At 48.8% G+C, this 23,752-nt stretch overlaps 2 protein-coding genes and 1 pseudogene across 4 annotated transcripts in view; 1 reads left to right on the top strand and 2 right to left on the bottom strand.

Annotated features, from left to right (window-relative positions):
* Positions 1 to 21,669, bottom strand: part of EPHX1 (epoxide hydrolase 1) — a 43,856-nt gene extending 22,187 nt beyond the window's left edge. Inside the window, exon 1 of one of the 3 annotated variants that reach the window (XM_022579332.3) lies at positions 21,584 to 21,669. In XM_022579332.3, coding sequence (XP_022435040.1) covers positions 21,584 to 21,608 — 25 coding nt within the window. In that variant the 5' untranslated portion in view covers positions 21,609 to 21,669. Of the gene's footprint in view, positions 1 to 853; positions 1,098 to 13,063; positions 13,391 to 21,583 lie in introns of those variants that run through there. The other 2 variants (XM_022579333.3, XM_022579334.2) reach the window with 2 other exon arrangements.
* On the top strand, positions 5,048 to 5,611 carry LOC149750427 (small ribosomal subunit protein eS19 pseudogene; annotated as a pseudogene).
* SRP9 (signal recognition particle 9) overlaps positions 17,014 to 23,752 on the bottom strand; it is a 32,064-nt gene continuing 25,325 nt past the window's right edge. Inside the window, exon 5 of the transcript XR_016392113.1 lies at positions 17,014 to 21,763. The gene's annotated coding sequence lies outside the window, so the exon portion shown is untranslated. The remainder of the gene's footprint in view (positions 21,764 to 23,752) is intronic.

The raw sequence follows: 23,752 nt of genomic DNA, 5'->3' as shown, positions 1-23,752 counted from the left end.
CTAGAGCACAGGCTCAGTAGTTGTGGCACATGGGCTTAGTTGCTCCGTGGCATGTGGGATCTTCCCGGACCAGGGATCGAACCCGTGTCCCCTGCATTGGCAGGCAGATTCTTAACCACTGCGCCACCAGGGAAGCCCCCCACCACTGCCTTTTAACAATTGCTGGGTCCTACCAACTTAGCAGATCTGATGTGTGTGCAGCGTAGTTATGTCCCCGGACTTCGACAGCAAACAGAACCACGAGAGAGAATGTTGAAATGATCAGTGTTCAAGCACTGCATCTAAATTCAGGAAACCAGGACAAGGGGCACCATGATGGGCCACAGCCCAGAGCAACATTAACAGATTCAAGGAGAAAGTTTAAAGCCCTTTCTCTTGCATCCTAATTAAGATAATAAGAATATTAGTCCTTGGCTCAAGGAGGGCGCTTTAGAGCCACTGATCTCAGATTACAAAGCGAGCTTTACTGCAGTGTGTTAATCTGCCACCTATTAACCGCCCTTTATTTAATAGCGGGCACTAAACGCACACGAAGTAAGGCGCTGTAGGTTAGCCAGGTGTAACAGGTATTGACTGTCTGCAGGTGGGTTTTCCAGGGATGTGATAAACCATGGCCCATACAAATCCACCCACTAAGGAGTCAAAATTCATTGAACTTGACTTTCCTTTTCACCTAAGGTAAGAGTCAGAGCAGGCAAGGAACTTGCCCCAAATCGCATCGCACTTGTGAGGATTAGAATTTGTAGTCAAAGCATTCATTCCCTGTCTGTCATTGGGCATGTTGCTCCTGCCAACCCCGCCCCCATCGCATCTTGTCTCCCTTCAGCATGTTTTCAGCCTCAAGCCTTCATACCTGCTCTTTGGGACCCTCAGAGCACAGGAGCCACGACTGCACGCGGGCCGCGGCCGTCTACCCGAGTGGGTCTCTCAGGCCTGCACATTTTTTTCCCGAAAAATTAAATAATAAACAAGACCTTGCTTGCCCTTGCTGGTGCTCAGGAGCTGCGGGTCCATGAGGAAGGAGGTCAGCGAGCTCCGAGAAGAGGCGGGGCCTCAGAGTCCGACCAATCAGAGTTCAGGGGCCCCCTGCGTCCTTAGGTTTAACTCCGCCCCCACGCTCCCTGGTAGGGAGGGAGAGCCGAGACGCCCACCCCCGGGGCGTGAAGAGTCTGGGCGTGCAGGGCGCCGGCGGGACGGCTACCCGGGTGCCGCGGCTGCCCTCAGGCCTCCGGCCCTCCTTGGCCAGGACTGCTCGTTTACTTAGAGTATGAGGAAAGTGGAAGTTTGAGGCTCAGGAGGGAAGGCGCCGCTCTGCCTGCCCAGCTCCCTGAACAGTGCAGGCCAGGGCGTGGAGCCAGCTGGTGACTCTCCTCCCCAGGGCGGGCTCCTTGGGGTTGGACTCCCCATCTCCCCCAGTGGGGAGAAGCACCGTTCACCGGGAAACCCAAGGCCAGCTGGACTCTGGCTGCCGCAGCCTGGGTTGCGGAGGCGGTAGCACTAGGCAGATGACACAGCCCTTACCTGCCTCCCCTCCCCCAAGGCCTCTCTAGGCCAGTTGGCACCTGAGATGAAGAGTAGGGCTGCATCAGCCCAACCTCCCTGGGTCGGCCAGTTGCTAGGTTGGAACTACTGAACCTCCAAGCTAAAGAGGAACTCAGCAACGTGAGTTCACCCCCCTCACTTCATAGCTGGGGAAACTGAGGCCAGGGGTGGCCGTGACTCACCCCAGGTCATGTGGCCAGGGAGCAACACATCTGGAACAAAGGGAGAAAAGGACCACTGCCCTCGCTGCCCTCTACTGTAACTGCTCTAGGGCAGGGCTTCTCAACCTCAGCACAACTGACATTTTGGACCAGATAGTTCTTTGTTATGAGGCCTGTCCTGTGCACTGTAGGGTGTTTAACAGCATCCCTGGCCTCTACCCAGTAATACCAGCTCCACCTCCTCCCCTACCCCCACCCCCACCCCACCACGCCCCGTGTGACAACCAAACATATCTCCAGATATGGCCGAATGTTCCCTGGGAGGGAAATTGCCCTCAGTGCAGAACCCATGCTGCAGATCAGCGGTTCCAACTTCAGGATGTGTTAGAATCACCTGAGAAGCTGTTAAACGATTCAAGGGATCTGGGGTATGGCCGGAGAATCTGCATTTCTAACTAGTTCCCAGGTAATGCTGCTGCTGGTGGTCCGGGGACCACACTCTGAGAACCTTTGCTCTAGACTGAATTATAAACTCTAAGAAGGCTGGCTATCTGTCTTGCTCCCCAAGGTATCCCAGTGAGCACAGAGCCCAGTTCTGGCAGATGCAGGAATCTCACCAACAGCTGTTGAATAAACACTTGGGCCTGACCGAGGTGGGAGGGACTGTGGCCCTTCTATAGGATCAAGAAGCAAAGAGAAAATGCCATCTCCAAGGTGAGCAGACAATCCCAGAGCCTCTCTCTGCACACAGACTGGTAAGTTGGTCCCGTGCAGAAAGCTGGATTCCCCAAGCTGCCCTCCTGGTTGTAACCCTCAGGGGGAAGGGTGGACCCATGACTCCACATCCATGGTGTCCAAGATCCCAGTTAGAAATTTGAAGAAAATGCTACAGTTCCAGGGGGGCCTGCTGCCCCCACAGCCAGGCCTGTGAAAGTCTCAGCAGCCTAACTATCACGTTTTACCAACCCTCTTTTCCCAGGGAGGAGAAATTCCATAATCTGTCCTCACAGCCTGCAAGCTACAGGCTAAACTCCTAGCCAGCCCCAGGAGGCACCCCGACTCTGGAGCCTGGAGCCATACAAGGCAGTTTCTCTGTCCCCCACAAACAGACCTCCAAATCCTGGGACAACCCTCCATTTCCCCCATCAGAACCCTGCTCTTCCTCCCTCAGGAGCCCGCAAAATCTCTTGTCCGTGAGCCGCCCTTGACCCCATCGCAGTGTGTATTTATGTTTGCCCCTGAACTCTTACCCCAGTGGGCTCAAGGCCTGAGGGTAACAGGCATCTTAGGGAGGGCTTCCTCGGACACTGCTGTGAGCACTTTGTATCATTTGACCCATTAATCCTCACAACAGTCCCACTTTACAGATGAGAAAACCAAGGTTGTGTAACTCGTCTGAGATCACAGCCAGTAAAGGGGGTGGGGTTGGAGGGGAAATGTGGCAGGATTCTAATAATGACAGCCAGACCCACAACCCCCCCTTCCCCAGACCACCTCTATTCCTTATGCTTTGTTACTTGGGGAGGATTTTTCTGTACGATGAAACTGTGTGCCCTTCCCCTTTCTTTTCATGCCTCCTGGGACTCAGACATGATGGCTGGACTCTGGTAGCCATTTTGGACCATGAAGTGATCTTGAGGATGGAAATCAGAGATGATGGAAGGATCTTGCATTCACCATGGAGCCACCAGCCCAGGCCTGGACTGCTTACTCCCAAACTTCCTTTGTATGACAGGAAAATAAACTTCTATATTGTTTAATCCATTGTTATTTTGAGTTTTCTATTATATAAAGCCTAACATAATCCCAACTAACTGAGAAAGTCAGGGCGGAAAGAAAATATATCAAGCTCCCCCAGGGCACACACTCTTAAGAACAAATGCCCAGTCTTCAAAATTTTCAGTGCTCTATTACTGTTCCATCTCTGGAACATTTAGATGATAAATAAACATTTTCCTGCTGCCCCAATCACATAAAGGTATGTTCTCAAAAGACAGCAGAGAGGAAACAAACTTTCACTGAATATGCTTTTGCATGTTGAAAAAAAAAATTCTTTTTACCAAATGCATGTACTATCTACCCCAAAACAAAATAATTATACATTTAAAATATATGGACAACCACAAGAGTGAGTCTTCCCTGTGATCCAGCTCCAACAGTGAGTCAGACACCTCGCAGCACCAGAGCTGGACAAATGCACTCAGCAGCTGAGCTGTGACTTCCCAGGGGCCAAGAAGCCCTGGAGACAAAGGGGAATCCGGAAACTCAGAAACCCATGGGCATCTGAGGGCCGGGGGCCTGGCGAACATGTGAAACAGGGTAAGGAAAGCTGGCTGGGCTGTGGGAGAAACACTGGCTGCCGAAGAACTGGTGTCCAAACGGGGCTGTCCTTTCTGTGCACATGGCTCCCACTGCCACCTCTGGACAGATGACAGACATGAGCATCTCTAACCCAGACCTCCTCTGAGCTCCAGACCCAGGCACCCACCGGCCAAGTCCATAGTTCCTCAATGTCTCAACACCTCCTCCAGTGCATCTGAAATTGCACTTGTCTCCCTAAACTTTGTCTTCCTCTGGGTTCCCTCTCACTGTAGCTGGCAGTAGCCACCTTCCATCTGCCAAGCCAAAAGCCCGGGCGATGTCCTTGAAAGCCCCCTCCTCTGTCTCATCCACATCCAATCTCTCGGCAAGTTCTGGCAGCTCTACCTCCCAACTTATATCCCCAATCCTTCTCCACCACCACCACCCCGCCCAGGTGCCCAGGTGCCCGTCTCTCCCTGGACTACAGCCGGTCCACTCACCCCTGCTCTGCCCCCCCCCCCCCCACCAATACACTCTGTAGCCAGAGCGATCTTTTGGCAATGCAAATCTGACCCTGTCGCACCACCTGCTAAAACTCTTCAATAGCTTCCTGCTACTTTGGGGACAAAGCAACGCTGGTTAAGGTGACCTTCAAGACCTGTGTGGTCTGACCTGCCCACACCCCTCCCAGGCTTCAGCCCTGACCTCCATGTCCTTTCAGGCGTGTGTGCTCACCTGCTCCCTCCGGCTGCAGGGCTTCGCGGAAATGCTGGTTCCCTCTGTCTGCAACGCTCTTCCCGTCCCTTCTCAGCTCCTTAACTTGCGTTCATCCTTCCGATTTCAGATCGTGTCCCTCCTCCAAGCCTATTTCAGCACCACACACCTCTCCTTCCTACCCCTCGTCACTGTCACGTTTGTCCATGACGTTATGTGACTGGTAGGGGTCTCCCCCACTGGAAGGAAGCTCTTTGAGGGTAGAGACTAGGGCTGCTTTGGCTCCCCTGTGTCCCCAGTGCCTGGCACTTATTGGATGCTCGGTAAATATTTGTTGAATGGCCTTTTCCCCTGGCTGGCAGCTCGCAGGCTGCACGATGCCTGGAGTTACTGTAAAAGACGTGAACCAGCGGGAGTTCGTCAGAGCCCTGGCAGCCTTCCTCAGAAAGTCCAGGAAGTTGAAAGCCCCTGAACGGGTGGACACTGTCAAGCCGGCCAAGCATAAAGAGCTCACTCCCTACGATAAGAACAGGTTCTACACACGAGCTGCTTCCACAGCAAGGCACCTGTATCTCTGGGGCAGCCCCGGGGCTGGGGCAGGGGCTCCGTGACCAAGATCTATGGTGGGTGTCAGGGAAACGGTGTCATGCCCAGCCACTTCGGCAGAGGCTCCAAGAGCATGGTCTGTCGGGTTCTCCAAGCCCTGGAGGGGCTGAAAAAGGTGGGAAAGGACCAAGATGGGGGCTACAAACTGACAGCTCAGGGACAGAGAGATCTGGACAGAATCGCTGGACAGGTAGCAGCTGCCAACAAGAAGCATTCGAACAAAATAAAGTGCTGTTGACGACTTGTGATAAAAAAAAAATTGTTGAATGAATGAATTTAAAAGTTCTTTGAATGACAGCGTTGAAAATGATCAGACCTTTTGAGCAAAAAGATGGCTGAATTCTCCTTGAGGAATTATAGACAACCTACTTCTGAGCCTAGTTTGTAGAGATGGGCCGGTATCCCAGGCGCACTGTAAATGTCAGGGTTTGGGATCTAGAAAGATGAGGCTCAGCCTCAGGATACTGCTGACCACGATGGGAGGAGGGGTGCGCCAGCCAGCCTGCCCTCGGAGAGTCTCCTCCCTCGGACCCAGGCAGGTGGTGAGAACCTCACAATCTGAAAATGCTCCCCAAGTCATAGAAAGCTACTAGCTAACTCCAACTCTTACCATGTACCTGGCCTTGGGCTGGATGCCCAAATGTCCTTCAAGAGAAGAGGCCGAGGGCTTCCCTGGTGGCGCAGTGGTTGAGAGTCCGCCTGCCGATGCAGGGGACGCGGGTTCGTGCCCCGGTCCGGGAAGATCCCACATGCCGCGGGGCGGCTGGGCCCGTGAGCCATGGCCGCTAAGCCTGCGCGTCCGGAGCCTGTGCTCCGCAACGGGAGAGGCCACAACAGTGAGAGGCCCGCATACAGCAAAAAAAAAAAAGAGAGAGAGAGAGAAGAGGCCGAGAGGGTGGACACAGACCTGAGCCCCAGGAGAAGGCCCAGCTGTGGCCTGCATGGGGGATTCCTCCCTCCAGCCTGTTGTCTGATGTCTTCCTGACAGGGATTCAGACTCAGGAGCATAATAACCTTGTGTTCCTTCTGGGGAAGTAGTCAGCCAGTGGTCCACAAGCGCGGGGCAGAGGGGTACACTGTGTGCCCCCAGACTCCAGGCCAGAGAAAGGCGGGGCTGGGGGTCTGTGTGCTTCCTCGGCCTCGGCCCCTCGCCGCCCTACCCAGCCTTGCTGCTCCTCTCTGGGGAGAGGCATATCCAGCAGAAAGGGGAAAACAGATGGCTTCCCTTCCACTCCAGGTGGGCATGTCAAGGAAGGCCACCCAGACCAGGAACGTCCCTCCAAGCAACGTGCACCGAAGGCTGGCCAAAGCCTGGGGCTCCCAGGGGCTCCCCAACAGCGATGCCCGAAACTCCCAGGCAAGCTCACTGTAGCGGAGACTGCTCTGGCCCAGGAGAGATGGGGGAATACCCGGGGTGAAGGGCCTCTCCCCAACTCTGCACAGCCCAGCACATGACCAGCCTCTCCACCCACAGGCTTTTCCCGGAACCCCAGTGGCCAACGGTGCTGGGGTGGGCCAGGCCCATGGGCAAGGTCAGCTGGGCTGGACAGATTAGAATGCTCCGCACTTGGGACAAGGGCCATGTTTATCTCCCTGAAAGATCTGGAACCAAGCCCCGGGAGAGCAGCCTGGCAGGAAAAGAAACACGTCGTTTGTAGGCAAAAACAAGGGGAAGTAAAAAAGTAAAAACAGCGTGGGGGGCAGCCTTATTATGGGGAACCCTGTTCTGGGGCCTGAGTGAAGGCACATCACTGTATGCTCTGGAGGGTCACCCCCGCCCCCTGCCCCCAACGAGATATATATATACGCACACACACACATATACACACCTGTATAGACAGACAGGAAGAATACAATTACTGACTGCTGATCTGATCTGATGAAAATCTTTATGGACTCAGGAGCCAGCTCGGCTGGTGGTCAGGCACTCAGGGCCTGCTTTGAATCCTGGCCCTATCCCTTACCAGCCATAGCCTAGGTAAACTTAGGCCAGTGTCTTCATTTCTCCAAGCCTCAGTCTCCACACCTGCAAAATGGGTGGAATAAAGTACATCCCTTACTGAATGAACTCAGGGAAAGTGGCCACACAGGGAACAGCTGTCACAGGCATTTGCTTTTTGTTTTTAAATCCTGAGGACACTAAAGGTCGGGGAGAGAGGCCTACCCTGAAGCTGAGGGAACCTTCCCTGAGGAAGTGTTATCTGAACAACAAGAAGGGAAGTTAGAAGCGATCCTTGAAAGAGAGAAAGGCAGAGGGTTCCAGGGCGGATAGGATGCCTGAAGGCCAGTGTGGCTGGAAGGCAGAAAGTGAGGGAAGCATGGCCTAGGATAAGGAGGGGGCTCTCGGCTCTGGGGCCTGAGTGAAGGCAGCCTCAGCACCTGCCAGGAGGGTCTGGATGGGTGAAGGGGGGGGAATCATATGGGTGGGCTGCCTGGCCCAGAGCACCTTCAGAGAGGGGATGCTGACCTCCACAGATTTTAAATGTCCCTGAGCTGGGGGAGCAGGGGCCACCACAAACTCATTTACACAAGCTGCCATGCAGACTTTTAGTTAAACAACACAAGTGGGGAGCAGACTCTCTCCACCCTGCAGGGTTCACACACTCATGCTCTGGGAGTTTCATTTGAATCCTTTCCATCTCGCATTCCGTCAAGTTGTCCACTGGTTTAAATTACCAGAGAAAAAACCCAAGTGGAACACAGTTCACTGCCTATGAGGAAAAAACATTACCTTCCTGGAATTTCAATACGTGACATTCTCTATTTGAGGAGAGAAAGACTCCTATTTCAGGAGATAATAGGCGTGGGCCTATTATATAGGTGTATAATACACCGATTTGATTTCCTTTCCACCACTAACCACACTCTCTCTCCTCCCTCCCCTCCCCAAGTCTGCTTTTCCTCAGCGACGTGCTCCCGGTCTGGAAGCTTCCTCAATAGTGTGTAACAGGATAGCACTGCGAGCTGGGCCACAGCACAGTCACTTGAGCTGGCTTTATTGTCTGAAACGCACTGAAAGGGTCCCTGTGCTTCACGTACTGCAGCCCTAAGGACTGGAGTCTGAGCTCAGAGGAATATTCTGGGTTGCTGGTGTCTTGGTGGGGTCAGTTTGCTTGTGGAAATGTCTAGGTTGCAAAAAGAAATAAAAAGTCAAAAAAGGCTAAAAATACTTCTGAAGTTCAACCAAAGGTCCAGGGGGCAACTCTGAAATTAAGGTGTTCCATCTTGACAGTATCACCGTGACCCTGAGACCCACCTGTGGGAAGGGGGCACAGACCCGGCCGAGGGCAGGGGGCCGCCTTCCCCCACCTGGTGGCCAGCCTGCCGGCTCCTGCCTCCTCACAGCGACAACTTGGTTCACAGGCAGAAAACCCGGAAAGCAGGAAAATACATCCATTTTCTCCCAAAGAGTTGGTAAGAGCGTCAGATTTCCCTGAGCCCTTGGCACTCAGGGGTTAATCATGGAGCTTGGTGCTGGAATCAGTGTTTCTCTTACTGTCCAAAAGGTCCAAGTCTCTCCAGTTCTAACGAGAAGGGTAGTACAACGGGAAAGTTGCACCCAGTATCGCAAAGGCCACTCATGCCACCTGGAAAGCCAAGTCGCAGGCTGAGCCGCCGGGGGACACCCTGAGGTGGTGGTCCTCGGGGAAGGCCCGCGCCCAGCCACTGAGAAGCACCACACGGGTCTCTGGCTCAGAGGCACCTGGACTCCCGCTGCTGGTCACTGGCTTCCTGCAGCCCTCAGAGCTCACAGCGCAGGCCACAGCCTGGCTACAGCCAGCCCGATAGGCCCACGGCGGGGACGCTCAGAACCCTTCCAGAACATGAGGACGTGTCTGGGCAGCACCACCTCCTCTGAGGAAGCCCAAAGAAGCCCTGGACTGGGACACGGTGATGGGAAGACTCCATAAGCACAGCATCTCCCGTGCTACGATAACCCTAAGAAGTAAGGCATAGTTGTTTTCTGTTTTAAAGAGATTTAAAAATGAAGCTCCAAGAGGCTAAACAGTTTGCCCAAGTTAACCCAGCTTGCAAGTGCCAAGAAGATATTTTAATTCAGTCTGTTTATCAATCTTCCCAAACGCTAAAGGTAGTAAAAACTCCTGCTCTTGACTCGGGACAAGACCCATGGTTCCCACTTGTGGGTTAGCTGTAGATTCCTCCAGAAAGTCCTTGAAATCCCCAAATAGAAGAGCTTTTTTTTTTTCCTACCGCAAGCACTTTCTGTTGAGCCTAACAGGTGTGGCTTAGCAGTAGTTGGACTGTGCACTCAAATGGCTCCTCATGAGAACGGTACCCGCTGCCTGACAGCAAAGCCAAGACAGACCATGGGGTCCAGTGGACAGGAAGACTCCACTCCAGGTCCTTGAGCCTGTCTAAAGGAATGTTCACAGGCTAGACTTCAGACAGTGAAAATAGCTGCTCTCTGGTGACAAAGGATGAACGATGACCTCCCTCAGGAAGTAAACATAGAGTCATTCCTCAGTATCCGTGGGGGATTGGTCCCAGCACCCTCCGGATACCAAAATCGGTGGATGCTCGGGTCCCTTATATAAACGGCAGAGTACAGCCTGCCCTCCGTGTGGCTGGGTTCCACATCCACGGCCTCAAAGCCTAGGCATACGGAGGGCCAACTGTAACCTTGATGGCAGAAGAGGCAGTTTCAGTTTGAACCTGGTTTGCACGATGGCGTGTTCACTTAGGCAACCAAGGGCAGGATCGTAGCGTTCTCTCCTTGACAAGAGAGCGTCCAGCACTCCCTCCTCAGGGAAGGGGGTGGGGGTGGGGGCTGGATCCTTGGCAAAGCTTTGGTTCCCTCTTGGGGGAAATGCTGGGGTGCCATCTCCCTGCTGCAACCTCCCCACCTGACCGTACGGCCCCTGGAGCCTCTGCTCCTAAACCACTAGGCTCAGGCCAAGAACCACCCACCAGCAGCCCACAGGTGACCCATGGGGCCAGCTGGCCTGGGTAGTGACGCTTCTGCCTCCACCCTGGGCCCTCGACCTCTGCCTGGGGTCTTGCCTCCTACACCCTGGCCAGGCCCTTCACTCTTATTTGACGCTGCCCGCAGCGAACCCGGCGTAGGCTGCAGGACCACCTAGGCCCCATCAAAACTGACAGCTGCCCAGTAACCTCTTTCCTTTTCTGAAGATCCCTTTGGATTCTTAACCACAGAATCATCACATATTAGATCTGTAAGAAGCCTTGCAGATTATATAGCCCAACCTCATTTCATGGATGAGGTTCCCAGAGCAGAACTTACTGGCAGAGCTGGGACACCAGCCAGATATTCTTCCTATGCCAATTCTCTTTCCACATCACTGTGGATCACCTCTCAAAGGAATGAATCACTATGATGGGATGTAGGGTCCTATCAGAGGTGGGTTTTGAGCATGGGATCCTAAAGACCCCTCAAGTCACCACAGGCCTGTTCTGTCTGTGTCCACTCCAGCATGAGTGGGTATGCTCTGGGCTCCTTCATCGGCAGTAGTGAGCAGCTCACACTGAGCCCTGCCTTATTTTGTAAGCCCAGCTGGGTTCCATGTCTTTGAGTATCTCAGCTCAAGGATGGAGAACTGGAATCTGGGCAGCCCCTGCCTTCCCATGTCTGGGCTAGGCCAGGATGCTGGAAGGAAAGTCAAGGTGCAAGTCAGCAATCACTAAGCCTGGGCATGTTAGGTTATGTCGATGGGAGGGTCACCGTGTATTGATAACATGGGGGCCCCCTGTGCCCTCCAGCTGGTGCTGGATTTAGACCTCAGACATGAACGAGGACACTACAGGAGGGGGCTGGGGGAGGCACTCCACTTCCTCCAGTGATCCAATGCCCTTTCTCTAAAGGTCCCTCTGCCCAAAGAGGCCCCATTCAGTCTCTTACCACGGACAGCCCACTCCCATAAGTCTGTACCAGCCCATGCACTTAAGGGATAGCCGGGAGGCAGGTGGGATTACACAGGGAGCATGTGGTTGGAGCAGGTGGTGTTGAAGTTCACCCTGGCGGCCTTGCTGAGCAGTTATTTCCCATGGAAGACTTTCCTTTCCTGGAACTGGAGGTGGGGGGGAGCCTCTTGTTCTCAGGCTGAGCCAGTTAAGTTTATCCAGTAGCCCACTCACACCAAAGGACCCTGGTGGCAGCTTGGCCCACACTCAGCAAACACAGATATAAAGTTCATCCATGCCAGCCACATGCCTGCCATGGGGCCTTTGCACTTGCTTGACCTGTGCACCATCACTCCAGATAGCAGTCTGCCACCCCCTTACTCCTCAGTATTATTCAAATATCCCCTCTCAGGGGGGCCTTCTTTTACCCGCCCCCCCCACTTCTCTTTTCAGTGCTGTATTTTGCTCCCACATCGCTTTCTAACATAGTTTATATTTTACACATCTATTGTGCGTATCGTCCATCTTTCCCCCAGCAGAACGGTAGACTCCGTGAAGGCATGCTCCCTGCTGAGCCCCGGTGCAGGGGCAGAGCCTACACACAGTGGTCAGTCCGCTCGCACTGCCCACGCCTAGGTGTGGACATGTGGGAAGGAAAAACTGCTTTTTGCTAAATCAGACCTGCTGGGGCTAGTGAAAGGCTACAATGTCCCCAAGCCCCCACTCCCTGAAGGAAGCAACCACCATACCAGAAGACAATGCTACTTCCCGGAGCGGTGCCTCTTCTTGCCAAAGTTTATTTTTAATGCTGAATTCAGAGGAGTCTGCGGAGCGGCACTGAGACAGGCATAAATCCCAATGCTCTCAGCAATTTCCCGCAACAGCTCGTAAATCCGATGTACTGGGTGCTGAGGTGCCGAATGCAGAGGTCCCCCCCTACTCCACGGCGGAGCCGGCACGGAGCTACAGCGTGGGGAGGTGGGGCAGGGCAGAGAGAAGGCTGTCTGCGCATCTGGGCGCCAGGGGCCCACCCAGGCTTTGTGGAGCCTGAAGTTTATATAGTGGAGGAGAGTGAAGAGGGTGGGGGACGAAGCTTCAAAATAAGTCAAAACTAGGATCACAACATTGTTAGAGTCTGACCGCGCCTCCACCCCGAAGGCGTCAGAAGGGCCGGGCAAGTGAGGGGCCGGAGGCTTAAATTCCCCAGCTTCCTGCGGGGAGGGAGGCTAAAGGAGTCTCGGGTCTCTGCTGCGCTTACACTGATCACATCCCTGGGCTCCTGCTACATGGTGAACTCTTAACCCCGGGCCCAGGTTTCCTCTCCCGTGCGCTGAGCTGAGCAGGTTGGCCTTCTCTCCCGAGAGAAGAGCAAGGGGAGGGAGAGAAAAACTGGAGCGGCGCACGGAGATGGCGAGAGAGCACGTCTCAGCTAAGAGACCTGAGATCGGTTTTAGGACTCCGGTGACAAACAAGTGCAGTTGCACTGCGTGACCCAGACGCACCCTGGAAGCGGTACTCTCCAGAAGAGCCAAGCAACGGGGCCCCGCTGCTCTCCCACGCTGGCCCGAGCCCGCTCGCAGGGCTCACGCGGGCCTCTCCCGGAGCCCGGAACGCTTGCGGGCCAGAGGGGGCGGGGGCCGAGCGGCGCGCTCGGAGCCTAGGTCTCGACGGAGCTGCGGGCTGCGGGGAAGCGGGCGGGAGCGGAGGCCTGTCTGGAAGTCTCCCTGCAGCCCTGGCCGGACGGCGCCGGCCGACAGCGTCCCCAAGCCCGCGGGATCGCGATCCGCCCCTGCACCCCGGGAGCGCGGTCACGGCCGCCCGGGCCCCGGAAACTGCGCACGACGCCCCCGGGCGCTTACGGTCGTCTGCTCCTGGCTCCCGGGCTCGGCGGCAGCAGGTACGCGGTCCCTCCGGCTCTGGCTCCCCTGGTTCCCCGGCTCCCTATCCGCGCGTCCCCTGCCAACCCCACGCTGACCCCGCCCCGGCTTGGCCTCCCAGAGGGGCGGGCCAGGGCCGGGCCCAGGGCGGCGGGGAGACCCGGGTTCAGTCGCGCTCCGCCCCTCTTACCTAAGCGACCCGGGCGAATCTCTGCACCTGCCTAAGCTCCGCCTCTGCTTTGGAAGAGGGCTCTCAAAGTGCTGCCCGCGGACCCGAGGACAGAAACGAAGCCAAAGTGTTTAGTAACTCAGGCAGTAACTTTGTCCACTGAATCAAAAAACAAACCCCAAGGTTGCACGTTGTATGACTTGTTTCATATTTCTAGCCGTTCATTGCTATTGTATTTTACACGTGTATTGGTCCAGGACAGATTGGGAAATTTAAAAACAAACAAATTTGTCTTTCAACACACAGAGTCTGAGAAGCATTAGTCTGGGTGAAAGTACGACCCATTCAAAGAGGTCTTCATCGCACTCGTAGAGAACGGACGTGAGGGCACGGATGGGGCGAAGGGTAAGCTGGGACGAAATGAGAGAGTAACATGAACATATATACACTACCAAATGTAAAACAGATAGCTAGTGGGAAGGAGCCGCATAGCACAGGGAGATCAGCTCGGTGCTCTGTGACCACCTAGAGGGTGGGATAGGGAGGGTGGGCGGGAGGTTCAAGAGGGAGGGGATATGGGGATACGTGTATACATATAGCTGATTCACTTTGTTATACAGCAGAAACTAACACAACATTGTAAAGCCATTATATTCCAATAAAGATGTAAAAACAAAACCAAAAACAAACAAAACCCAAAGAGGTCTTCGTGGTGAGGATGAGGTCTACAACCGGTAGTTCAACCCCTGGACAGTAGCACTTAATCAATCCGCTTCCGTTCAGAAGAAGCTGGGCACTCAGGCCAGTGGATGCTTGGTTCTTGACTTCTGCAACAAGCGTTAACCCCCAGACCTTCATCCTTAGAAAACCTACCCTGTCACCTCTGTCATCGCTCCTCGTCACCGCCTCACAACTCCTCCGACACCGTTTTTATGTGCTAACAGATGCAGTTTCAACACCCGGCATCCTCAAGATCACAGCCAGCAGACCAGAACCAGGGCCTGTTACAGGGATATTAAACTTCTGACTGTCACCCTGTATACAACGTCAGGATAAAGTTCACCCCCTTGGCCTCCAACCTTACTGCTCACCCTGGCCCAGGAACTCTCCATTTCAGTGAAGAGAGGCTGTTCCTGGCTAACAAACACACTCAATTCAATCACATCTCCAACCTTTGCTCGTGCAGCATGCCTGGAAAGGATGCTCTCCTGCATCCAAACATGAAATCCTACTGTTCTTTAATTCCACATCCTCCTACAAAAGCCTTCTCTCATCCCTGCAGTCTCTGGCATCTCTGTGCTCCTTGAAAACGTGCAGCCTGTGAGATTCCCTCCATCCCTCCCCCACATCTTTCAGACAGAAGCTGCTCTGCCTCTGGCCATTTTACCAAGGGATTCAAATTTGTTACTCTTCAAACTGCAGTGATGATGAAAACATTCTAAAATTAGATATTGGTGATGGTGTATCACCATAACTCTGTTAATATACTAAAAACTACTGAATTGTACACTTTAGTTTTTTATATAAATTTAAACATTTATTTTTGGCTGCGTTGGGTCTTCGTTGCTGCGCGCGGGCTTTCTCTAGTTGCGGAAGGCGAGGGCTACTCTTCCTTGCGGGGCGCGGGCTTCTCATTGCGGTGGCTTCTCTTGTTGCGGAGCACTGGCTCTAGGTGGGCAGACTTCAGTAGTTGTGGCTCGCGGGCTCATGGGCTTAGTTGCTCCGTGGCATGTGGGATCTTCCCAGGCTCGAACCCGTGTCCCCTTCATTGGCAGGCAGATTCTTAAGCACAGCGCCACTGGGGAAGCCCTGAACTGTTCACTTTAAAAGGATGAATTTTATGGTATGTGAATTATTGAATTTTATGGTATGTGAATTATATCTCAAGAAAACTGTTATTTTTATATAGAAAAACTGCACTGAGGTTGTAACCTCACTCCTCACTCCTGTATCCTAATATCCTCCTCCTTGGTTAGATATTCATCCAGTATTAGAATATGAAATCCAGGACAGTGCAAGATATTTCAAAGTACAGTCTATATATACACAGTTAGTAAATAAATAAGGCACTGAGTCCAACTCAGCAGGGCAAAATTTAGACAATCAGATTTCAGCTTTTGGTCAAAAGCTGTTGAAAGGTTTATGGAGTGAAAGAATGAGTATAAAGTGATCTCTAAAATAAATTATGTATTTTTAAAAGTCAGAACAAAGGTTGTTCTTCTGTACAAACTTCTGGAGAGTTTCCAGGTACATCAGGGAGAATGAAGAATAATGTGTTGGGGGGAACAATCTTGGCTAAAAATTGTAGATCAATTCCTGATTCCTGAAAGGAAACAACATCTTTTATGCCAAAAATGCATAATATAAATCTAATCATGAGGAAACATCAGGAAAAAAACCCCACCAGATTAAGTAACATTCTACAAAATAACTGGCCTGTACTTTTCAAAGATGTCAATGTCAGAAAAGTCAACGTCATGAAAGGAAAGGAAAGGCAGATAAAAACGTTCATGATGAAAGGAGACTAAAGAGTCACAAAAACAAATCGCAACGCTCTATCCTAGACTGGATCCTGGACCAGACACCATTTCTATGAAGAATATTATTGGGACTACTGGGGACATTTGAAGAAAGTCTATAAATTAAATAACAGTATTATATTAATGTTAAATATCTTGATTTTGAGAATGAATTCTAAGTGAATATCCTTGATCTCAGAAAATACACACTGAATTATTTAAGGAGTCATGGCTGAAATGTCCTTCCATTTCATACACTATATATACTCTACATATATATATATATATATATATATATATATATATGGAGAGAGAGAATTACAAAACAAATGCAACAAAATGTTAACAACTAGTAACTCTGGGTAAAGCATATATGGGAATTCCTTATACTATTCTTGCAACAACTTTGCTGTAAGTTTGAAATTATTTTGAAATTAAAAGTTTTAAAAAATGTGGGTTAAATAAACATGTACATTTATCTCAGTTCCCTACTGGAAACGCCGTGAAAATAACTACAGAGGGGTAGAAAAGCTATAAATTCCACCAGGAGAAAGTGATTGGGAGAAAAGATAACAGCAGCGGAGAAATGTCAACAGAGTTTTGTAAGATGAAACGTCAGATGATTGACTTAGCAGAACAGATAAAGCTAAAAAGCTTTCTACAACCAGAAGCAAGCAGATTCCTGCCCTAGTCTTGCAGAGATCATTCAGCTATAGCCCATGGGCCACATCGGACCCACAACTTATTTTTGTAAATTGTTTTTGTAAATAAAGTTTTATTGGAGTACAGTCATACTCATTTGTTTGCATACTGTCTATGGCTGATTTCATACAATAGCTGAGTTGAGTAGTTACCTGTAAAGCCTAAAATATTTATTATCTGACCCTTATACAGAAAACATTTGCCAATCCCTGCCTTAGAGCCCTGCAAAGTCTTAGGAGCTAGAGGTATGGGGAGTCTCTGAAGGCAGGGGTGTGATGGTGTGGGAAATGGTCATCTGCCACAGACCTTGAGTGTCCCTGCATGTTCCTGCTGGGTGTGCCAAGAACGCAAGGCAAAGACTCAATAGTGGAGCATTGCTGTTTAATGGGTATAGAAGTTCAGTTCTGCAAGATGAAAAGAGTTCTGGAAATGGGTAGTGGTGATGGTTGCATGACAATATAAATGAATGTACTTAATGCTACTTAACTGTACACTTAAAAATGGTTAAGATGATAAATTTCATATTATGTGTATTTTACCACACACACACACACACACACACACACACACACACACACATATTGGGGGGAAAAAAAACCCTAGGAGGATTAATTTAAAGTTTGTATAAGGAGAATTTACATCTCCTGTCCCTTGTTCATAGTCTAAGCCAGTGACCAGTCCTCCCTCACTGTGGCTGACCAGGGGTTTATTTTCTGGAAATTGAACTGAAAGGCTTCCACCCCAGGGGCACTAGGCCCAAGTAGAACAGGGATGAGGCACCCGACTGAAACCAGTAGAACCAAGTGAAAGTCTTCCCATTAACCTGTGAGGCCCTCCTCAGCCCCTTCCCACTCGGGTTCACAGAACACTGTCCCCAGGTAATAATCCTGAGGCAGGAAGCAGAGGATCTGCCTCTGAACTAAATGAGCCGTCCCGGAGAAAACAGCCGCAGATAGAAAGTGACATCTCGGGGCCTCATAACAAAACAGCTGGCTCCCCAGCTGACCACCCTCCATTGAGGTCAATCAGGCTGCTGCCCCCCACGCACACAGAACTTCCAAATGGTGTTTTAGTACCTCACTCCTAAACGTTAAAAGATCACCAGACACTGGCAAAAGTCTCCCACATAAAAGGCAGAGTCCAAACTAGAGAGAGAAAGTGCTCACAGGTAACAGAAGAAACTATAATATCCTCAAAGAGATAAAAAATGAATTGAAGCAGGAACAGGACACAATTAAAAAAGAAGCATGCAGAGAATTAGAATGCACTTTTTGAAATTAAAAGTTTAAGAGAAAGGTCAGAAGATAGAGTTGAGGAATTCTCCCAGAAAAATAGAACACAAATCAAAGAGATAGACAGTGGAAGAAAAAAAAAAAAAGGAAAAGAAAAATCAGAAGATCGATTCAGGAAGTCACCAGACTAATAAGAGCTCCGTAAGAGAGAAAAGAGAATATAGACAGAAGGAAATTATTAAAGAAATAATCCAAGAATATTTCCCAAACCAAAGCACAGGAGTCTCCAGATTAAAAAGACACAATAAAAAGCCAGAAGAACACACCAATGCAAGTCATTGTGAAATTTCAGAATACTAAAGAAAAAGAGAAGATCCTAAAAGCTTTGGTTGGGGGGGACCCAAAAAACCAAAAATAGTCAACACAAAGACTCAACAATCAGAATATCCTCAGACTTCTTAGCAATAACACTGGATGCCATAAAACAGTGAAGCCAGGCCTTCAAAAGTTGTGGGAAAATTATCTCCAAAGAAGAATTCTATAATAAAGTGTGAGGGAAAATTAAGAACATTCTCATACATATAAGGACTAAATATATTTTTACTTCTCATGCACCCATTTCTAGGGATATTACTAGAGGATGTGCTCCAGCAAAACAAGGGGGTAAAATATGAAAGGGGAAGACACGGTATTTGGGAAACAGGGCATCTAATAAAGGAGCAGCAATAGGAGTCCTGGCCTGACAACTGTGCAGCAGGCTTAGAAAGCAACCTGTCCAGATTGAAAGAGGAAGACAAATGGTTGGGAGGCAGGTCTCCAGGGAAGAAATGAAATTATATACTAACTGAGTTAACTTTTTGGGAAATAACATGAACAGATATTTGTCAGATCTGATGGCTTATTTAGGGAAAAAAAACTAAGGAAAGGAAGATAGAAAAATAAGTGAAGGAGGAAAATGATTAACAACAGGAAAAACAGGAAGTTGTTCAAGAAAGCAAATCTAATCATGGTACACTGCTTGGCTGTGTAGTGGGCATATTTACATAGTCATCATTAGGTAACCACTATTGATTTAACACAAAGTTATTGTTACTATCTTGGGAGGATGCAGTGGGAGCAGTAGGGGCGGGTGTATAATACTTATGTCTTTATTGTAAGAAAAAATCAATAGGTCATGTCTAAAATTGACAAACCAAGAAATATGCATTATAGGCATTTTATTTAGATATTCAGAGGTAAATGCCGAAAGACTTGAAAGTAGAATGAGAAAAATGAGGGAAGGGGATTGTTATATTTTATTCTAAGCCTTGATTATTTGATTTCTCAATAACCATGTACAGATAAAAATAGAAATTCATTTAAAAATATTATTTTCTAAGGCCATCGGACACTCCAGATTCGTTGCATTTCTCCCTAGATTTCTAAAGCATGACTTGCACTCTTCCCAATTCCAGGCTCATATCAGTTCCAATAAACTGCTGTTTACTTCTGCTTCCACTCAAACTTTTCCTTCACGTTTATTCACCATGGGGCTCCTGCCTTGCACTCTCTGCTCTCTGGATGCTTATCAGTAAGTTCCTTTTCAGATGCCAAGTGAAAGATTATTGATTGCATCAGAGACCCTGTATGTATTTTATTAGAGTTAGATTCTCATATCACCTGCTACTCATCACAAAAGTGTTATCTACCTCAAAATGAACAGATTACAGATCCCCTGGGACTTTAGACTGGAGGTGAGGATACCAAATGGCTATTTTACAAAATGCCCTAAAGAGAGAGCATTTTGTAAGAAAATCAATTACACAGAATTATTTCATACCTGTATTTCTCATCATTTTTATAATCAAGCGTATTTAACAGTCATCTGTTAGCATACGGTGCTACCCCAACTAATGGAAGAGATTTTCACATAGTGAGGTATAAGAACTTATTCTGGTTTATACATGATTTAACTTGAACTTTAGGCTAAGAACAGCTTGTTTGTGGCCTATGAAACATGCATTGTACATCTGCTTTAACCATTAACACAAAGAATGCCTTTTAAAAAATCAAAATGGAGTAACCGTGGTTCAAGCCTTCAAAATGGAGCTGAGTGGCCATTTTGGACACTGTTTCAGACACGTTCCTGGATTACTAAGAATTAAATTTTCTGAACTGTATCAGACTCAAGGACACAACCATCCGTTCTCAAAACAATATCTGATAGCTGCCAGCTGCAACCTCAGGGTCTCAAGGTCTCCCCTTGTAACTATGCAACCATTTGGGACTACAACCAATCCTTCCTTGGCAGGCAACCTTACTTCTTGCCAGCTCCAATTATAATTCTTGACAAACAGCTCCTGTAATTTTGCAGTCTTTGCCTTTATAAGCCTCCTCCATTTTGTAGTCTGGCAGAACACAATTCAAGCGCTACTTGAATCTGTGTCTCCTGGGCTGTAATCTTCAGTTTGGCTCAAATAAAACTCTTTTCTACTCCTATTGTAGATTGGTTTATTGATTTTTTCCGTCAACACAACAAAACAACCAATAAAGAAACACAAGTGGAACCCCCAGTTTCTAGAAACTTGCCCATGTACAATAGACAAGATAATTTACAAAGATATCTTTTGGGAGATTATCAAGAATGACAAAATAAAGTAATATGTCCTGAGTCACCACAAATAGAAAATAATTTTAGGGTTTTTTTTGCGGTACACGGGCCTCTCACTGTCGTGGCCTCTCCCGTTGCGGGGCACAGGCTCCGGACGCGCAGGCTCAGCGGCCATGGCTCACGAGCCCAGCCGCTCCACAGCATGTGGGATCTTCCTGGACTGGGGCACGAACCCGCGTCCTCTGCATCGGCAGGCGGACTCTCAACCACTGCGCCACCAGGGAAGCCCAAATTTTAGGTTTTAAATAGATTTCATAGTTTTACAAAAAGATGCAAACGAAGAGGAAAGATGCAAAATGTTGGATTTTTTAAAGCACTTTTCCTATGTCCACAGAAAGGCGGAAGGATACATTCTTACTCAACAATCTGAAATTTCTTTTAAATTACTTCACACTGACCACTTTCTCCCACGTTTCTTAAGATCACTGACTATACTATATTCCCAGGACTTCAAGGTCAACAATATTATCTCATGAAGATCAAAAGTCAACAGAAGAATTTAGTAAAGAAGCCAGTTGTAAACGCAGTTAATACACAAAGTTCAAAGGAAGTCAAGGCCCTCTTGAGCCCTCTAGGGGCCTGCATTGGACACTGCATTATGACGTTGCCCTATCTGAGTATGAGAATCATTTCGTTCTTGTTTTGCCCAGGATGGGGGAGATTGTTATTTAAACTCAGTATTTTAATCAGAGTCAATCATTTGAAGCCTCAGTTGGCTCTACATGGTTTTAAGACAACAGCAGTTTCAGCCCTTTTCCCCCACCTCCATCCCCTGTTCTCCTTGAAGAGCAAAAACCAGGTTTAACCCTTTTAACTGATTCTTTTTATGTTTGTATACTTAAGTGTTTTTCTTTTTTAACTTCATCTTAGGCACTACCTGTTGAAGACTTCAACAGATAAGGAAATTAGCTCTTCAACTGACTTCCCTAGGGAACTTCCAACCGCCCAGTATTCCTTCCCCCCAATTTTAGTTATATTTTAATATTCAGTGTTTTCATTATTTGAAGGCAACTCAGGGCCAAGCTACTATCACTATGATTTTCTTTTCCTGTGTAACATGATGTTTTCCCTAGAATTAATATTTTTAAAATTTGCTTGGTTTTCTGCGTACCGATCACTACTTCACCACCCACCTCTCTATCAGTTAAATACATCCCTTCATAGTAAATTCATTCACATCAGATTTTTTTCCTTTTCTTAAAGAAGTGCCTCAGGAGCCCTCTGACCTACCTCTGATCTGGTCTGGTGGCTCCATCCCTGCCGCACAGCTGTCATCTGAGTTCCCCCTTCACCACCATCCTGGGGATTCCTTCCTGCTGTCTCCTATGTTAGGTATCCACTTCCTATATCCCATGTCTTCGTCTTTCTTGATTCATTCCATTTTAGAGGAACACCTCCTTGAATGACTTCCTGAAAAAGGGTATGTGGGAGGTAAATTTCTGAGACATTGTAGAGTAGATTATTGCCCCCGGCGATTTGCTGAGGCGCCACAAACTGTCTGTAGTTTGAGCAAAAAATAAACTTTTTTCAAGATACTGAGATTGGAGGGCCACCTCAGTAAAACCTAATCTAAATGTGTCTGGGAAATGTCTTTATTCAATATTTCCCTTTAACTGTTTGGATGAATACAGTTAATCAGGATGGAAACAGTTTTCCTTCAGAATTTTGAAGGCATTGCTCCACCATATTCTAGTTTCTAGTATTGCCCTTGAGAAGTCCAAAGCCACTCTGATGCCTTTTAAAGGCATCTGATCCTTTTAAAAGTTCTGATCCTTTTAAAGAACCACCCCCCCCACCCCCGGGACTTCCCTGGTGGTGCAGTGGTTAAGAATCCACCTGCCGATGCAGGGGACACGGGTTCGATCCCTGGTCCGGGAAGATCCCACATGCCACGGAGCAACTAAGCCCGTGCGCCACAACTACTGAGCCTGCGCTCTAGAGCCCGCGAGCCACAACTACCGAGCCCGCGAGCCACAACTACTGAAGCCCGTGCACCTAGAGCCTCTGTTCCACAACAGAAGCCACCGCACTGAGAAGCCCACACACAGCAACGAAGAGTAGCAGTAAAAAATACATAAATTAATTAATTAAAAAAAAAAGACCTCTCCCCCTTTTTCCTCTGGAAGCTTATAGGAGCTGTTCTTTATCACCATTATACTGAACTTCTGAGATCACAGGTCCTGATATTTGGTCTACTTTCACCCTCATGCAAGGCACTAGGCAGGCCCCTTCAGCCTGGAAATTCATGTCCTTTAATTTTGCAAAAATTTCTTAAATAATCTTGTTGATGATTTCTTCCACTCCAGGTTCTTTTTTAGGAAATTCCTATATCCAAATCTTGAACTGTTTTTCCTATCTACTCTTGCCTTTTTTTCTGCCTCTTTTTTCTTTTTGGCTCCATTTTCTGAGGTATTTCTGCAATTTTTTCTTTTCCCACTTCTACTTTTTCACTTCAGCTGTCATGTTTTTAATTTCCAGGAGTCTTTTCTGTTCATTTAATCTAGGTTCCCCTGAAAGCAGAGCCTGAGACAAAGGCTTACTTATAGTAGCTTATTTGGGAAGTCATTCCAGGGATAGGAGTGAGGGCTGGGAGGTGAAAATGTAAAGGAGGAAAAGACAATACGAGGATGTTTTCAACTACACCACTGCCCTGGGTAACTGGTGCTTGATTCTATCGGACCTTCTGAGAAGATTTATAAAATGATTCTCAGAACTGTCCACACAGGGACAAAAAGTAGGAGTATTAGTGCCATCCCTCACTGGTCAAGGGTGAACCTCACAGGCTTAGAATTTCTGGGTTGCATTTCTGCATTTCTGGGTTGCATTTCTGGGTTGCATTTCTGCATTGCATGTACATGAATGCCAAGAAAAGTGGTGTCAGATTGAAACCATAAAGGAACGGACTAAGAGAGTAAGTGACTATATCAAAATCAGAAACTTTTGCATGGCAAAAGGTATCTGTGGTAGGCTGAACAGTGGTTCCCCCAAAGACATCCCTGAGCTAACCCCCAGAACCTGTGACAGTTACCTTAGATGGCAAAAGGGACTTTGAAGATGTCATTAAAATGTGAAGATTATCCTGGGTTATCTGGGTGGGAACTAAATGTAATCACCAGGGTCCTTATAAAAGGGAGTCAAGAAGGTCAAAGGAAGAAGGAGATGTGGTGACAGAGTACGGGTAGGAAAGGAGATGCAGCATGGAGCCATGAGCTCCATGAGAACAGCCTTGGGAGGCTGGGAAAGGCAAAAAATGGGTTCTCCACTGGAGCCCTCAGATGGAATGAATCCTGATTGCTTTTAGCCCTTTTTCAGTCACTTCAGACTTCTGTTCCTGTAAGAGAATAAATGTGTGGGTTTTTTAAGCCACTAAATTTATGATAATCTGTTATGGCAGCAATA

The sequence above is a fragment of the Delphinapterus leucas genome, chromosome 1, assembly GCF_059928025.1.
Source record: "Delphinapterus leucas isolate spDelLeu-1000000601 "Yukka" chromosome 1, BTC_Dleu_Yukka2, whole genome shotgun sequence".
Taxonomy (NCBI): Eukaryota; Metazoa; Chordata; class Mammalia; order Artiodactyla; family Monodontidae; genus Delphinapterus; species Delphinapterus leucas.
Note: the sequence above shows the minus strand (reverse complement) of the source record. Positions and strands in the feature narration are given on the sequence as shown.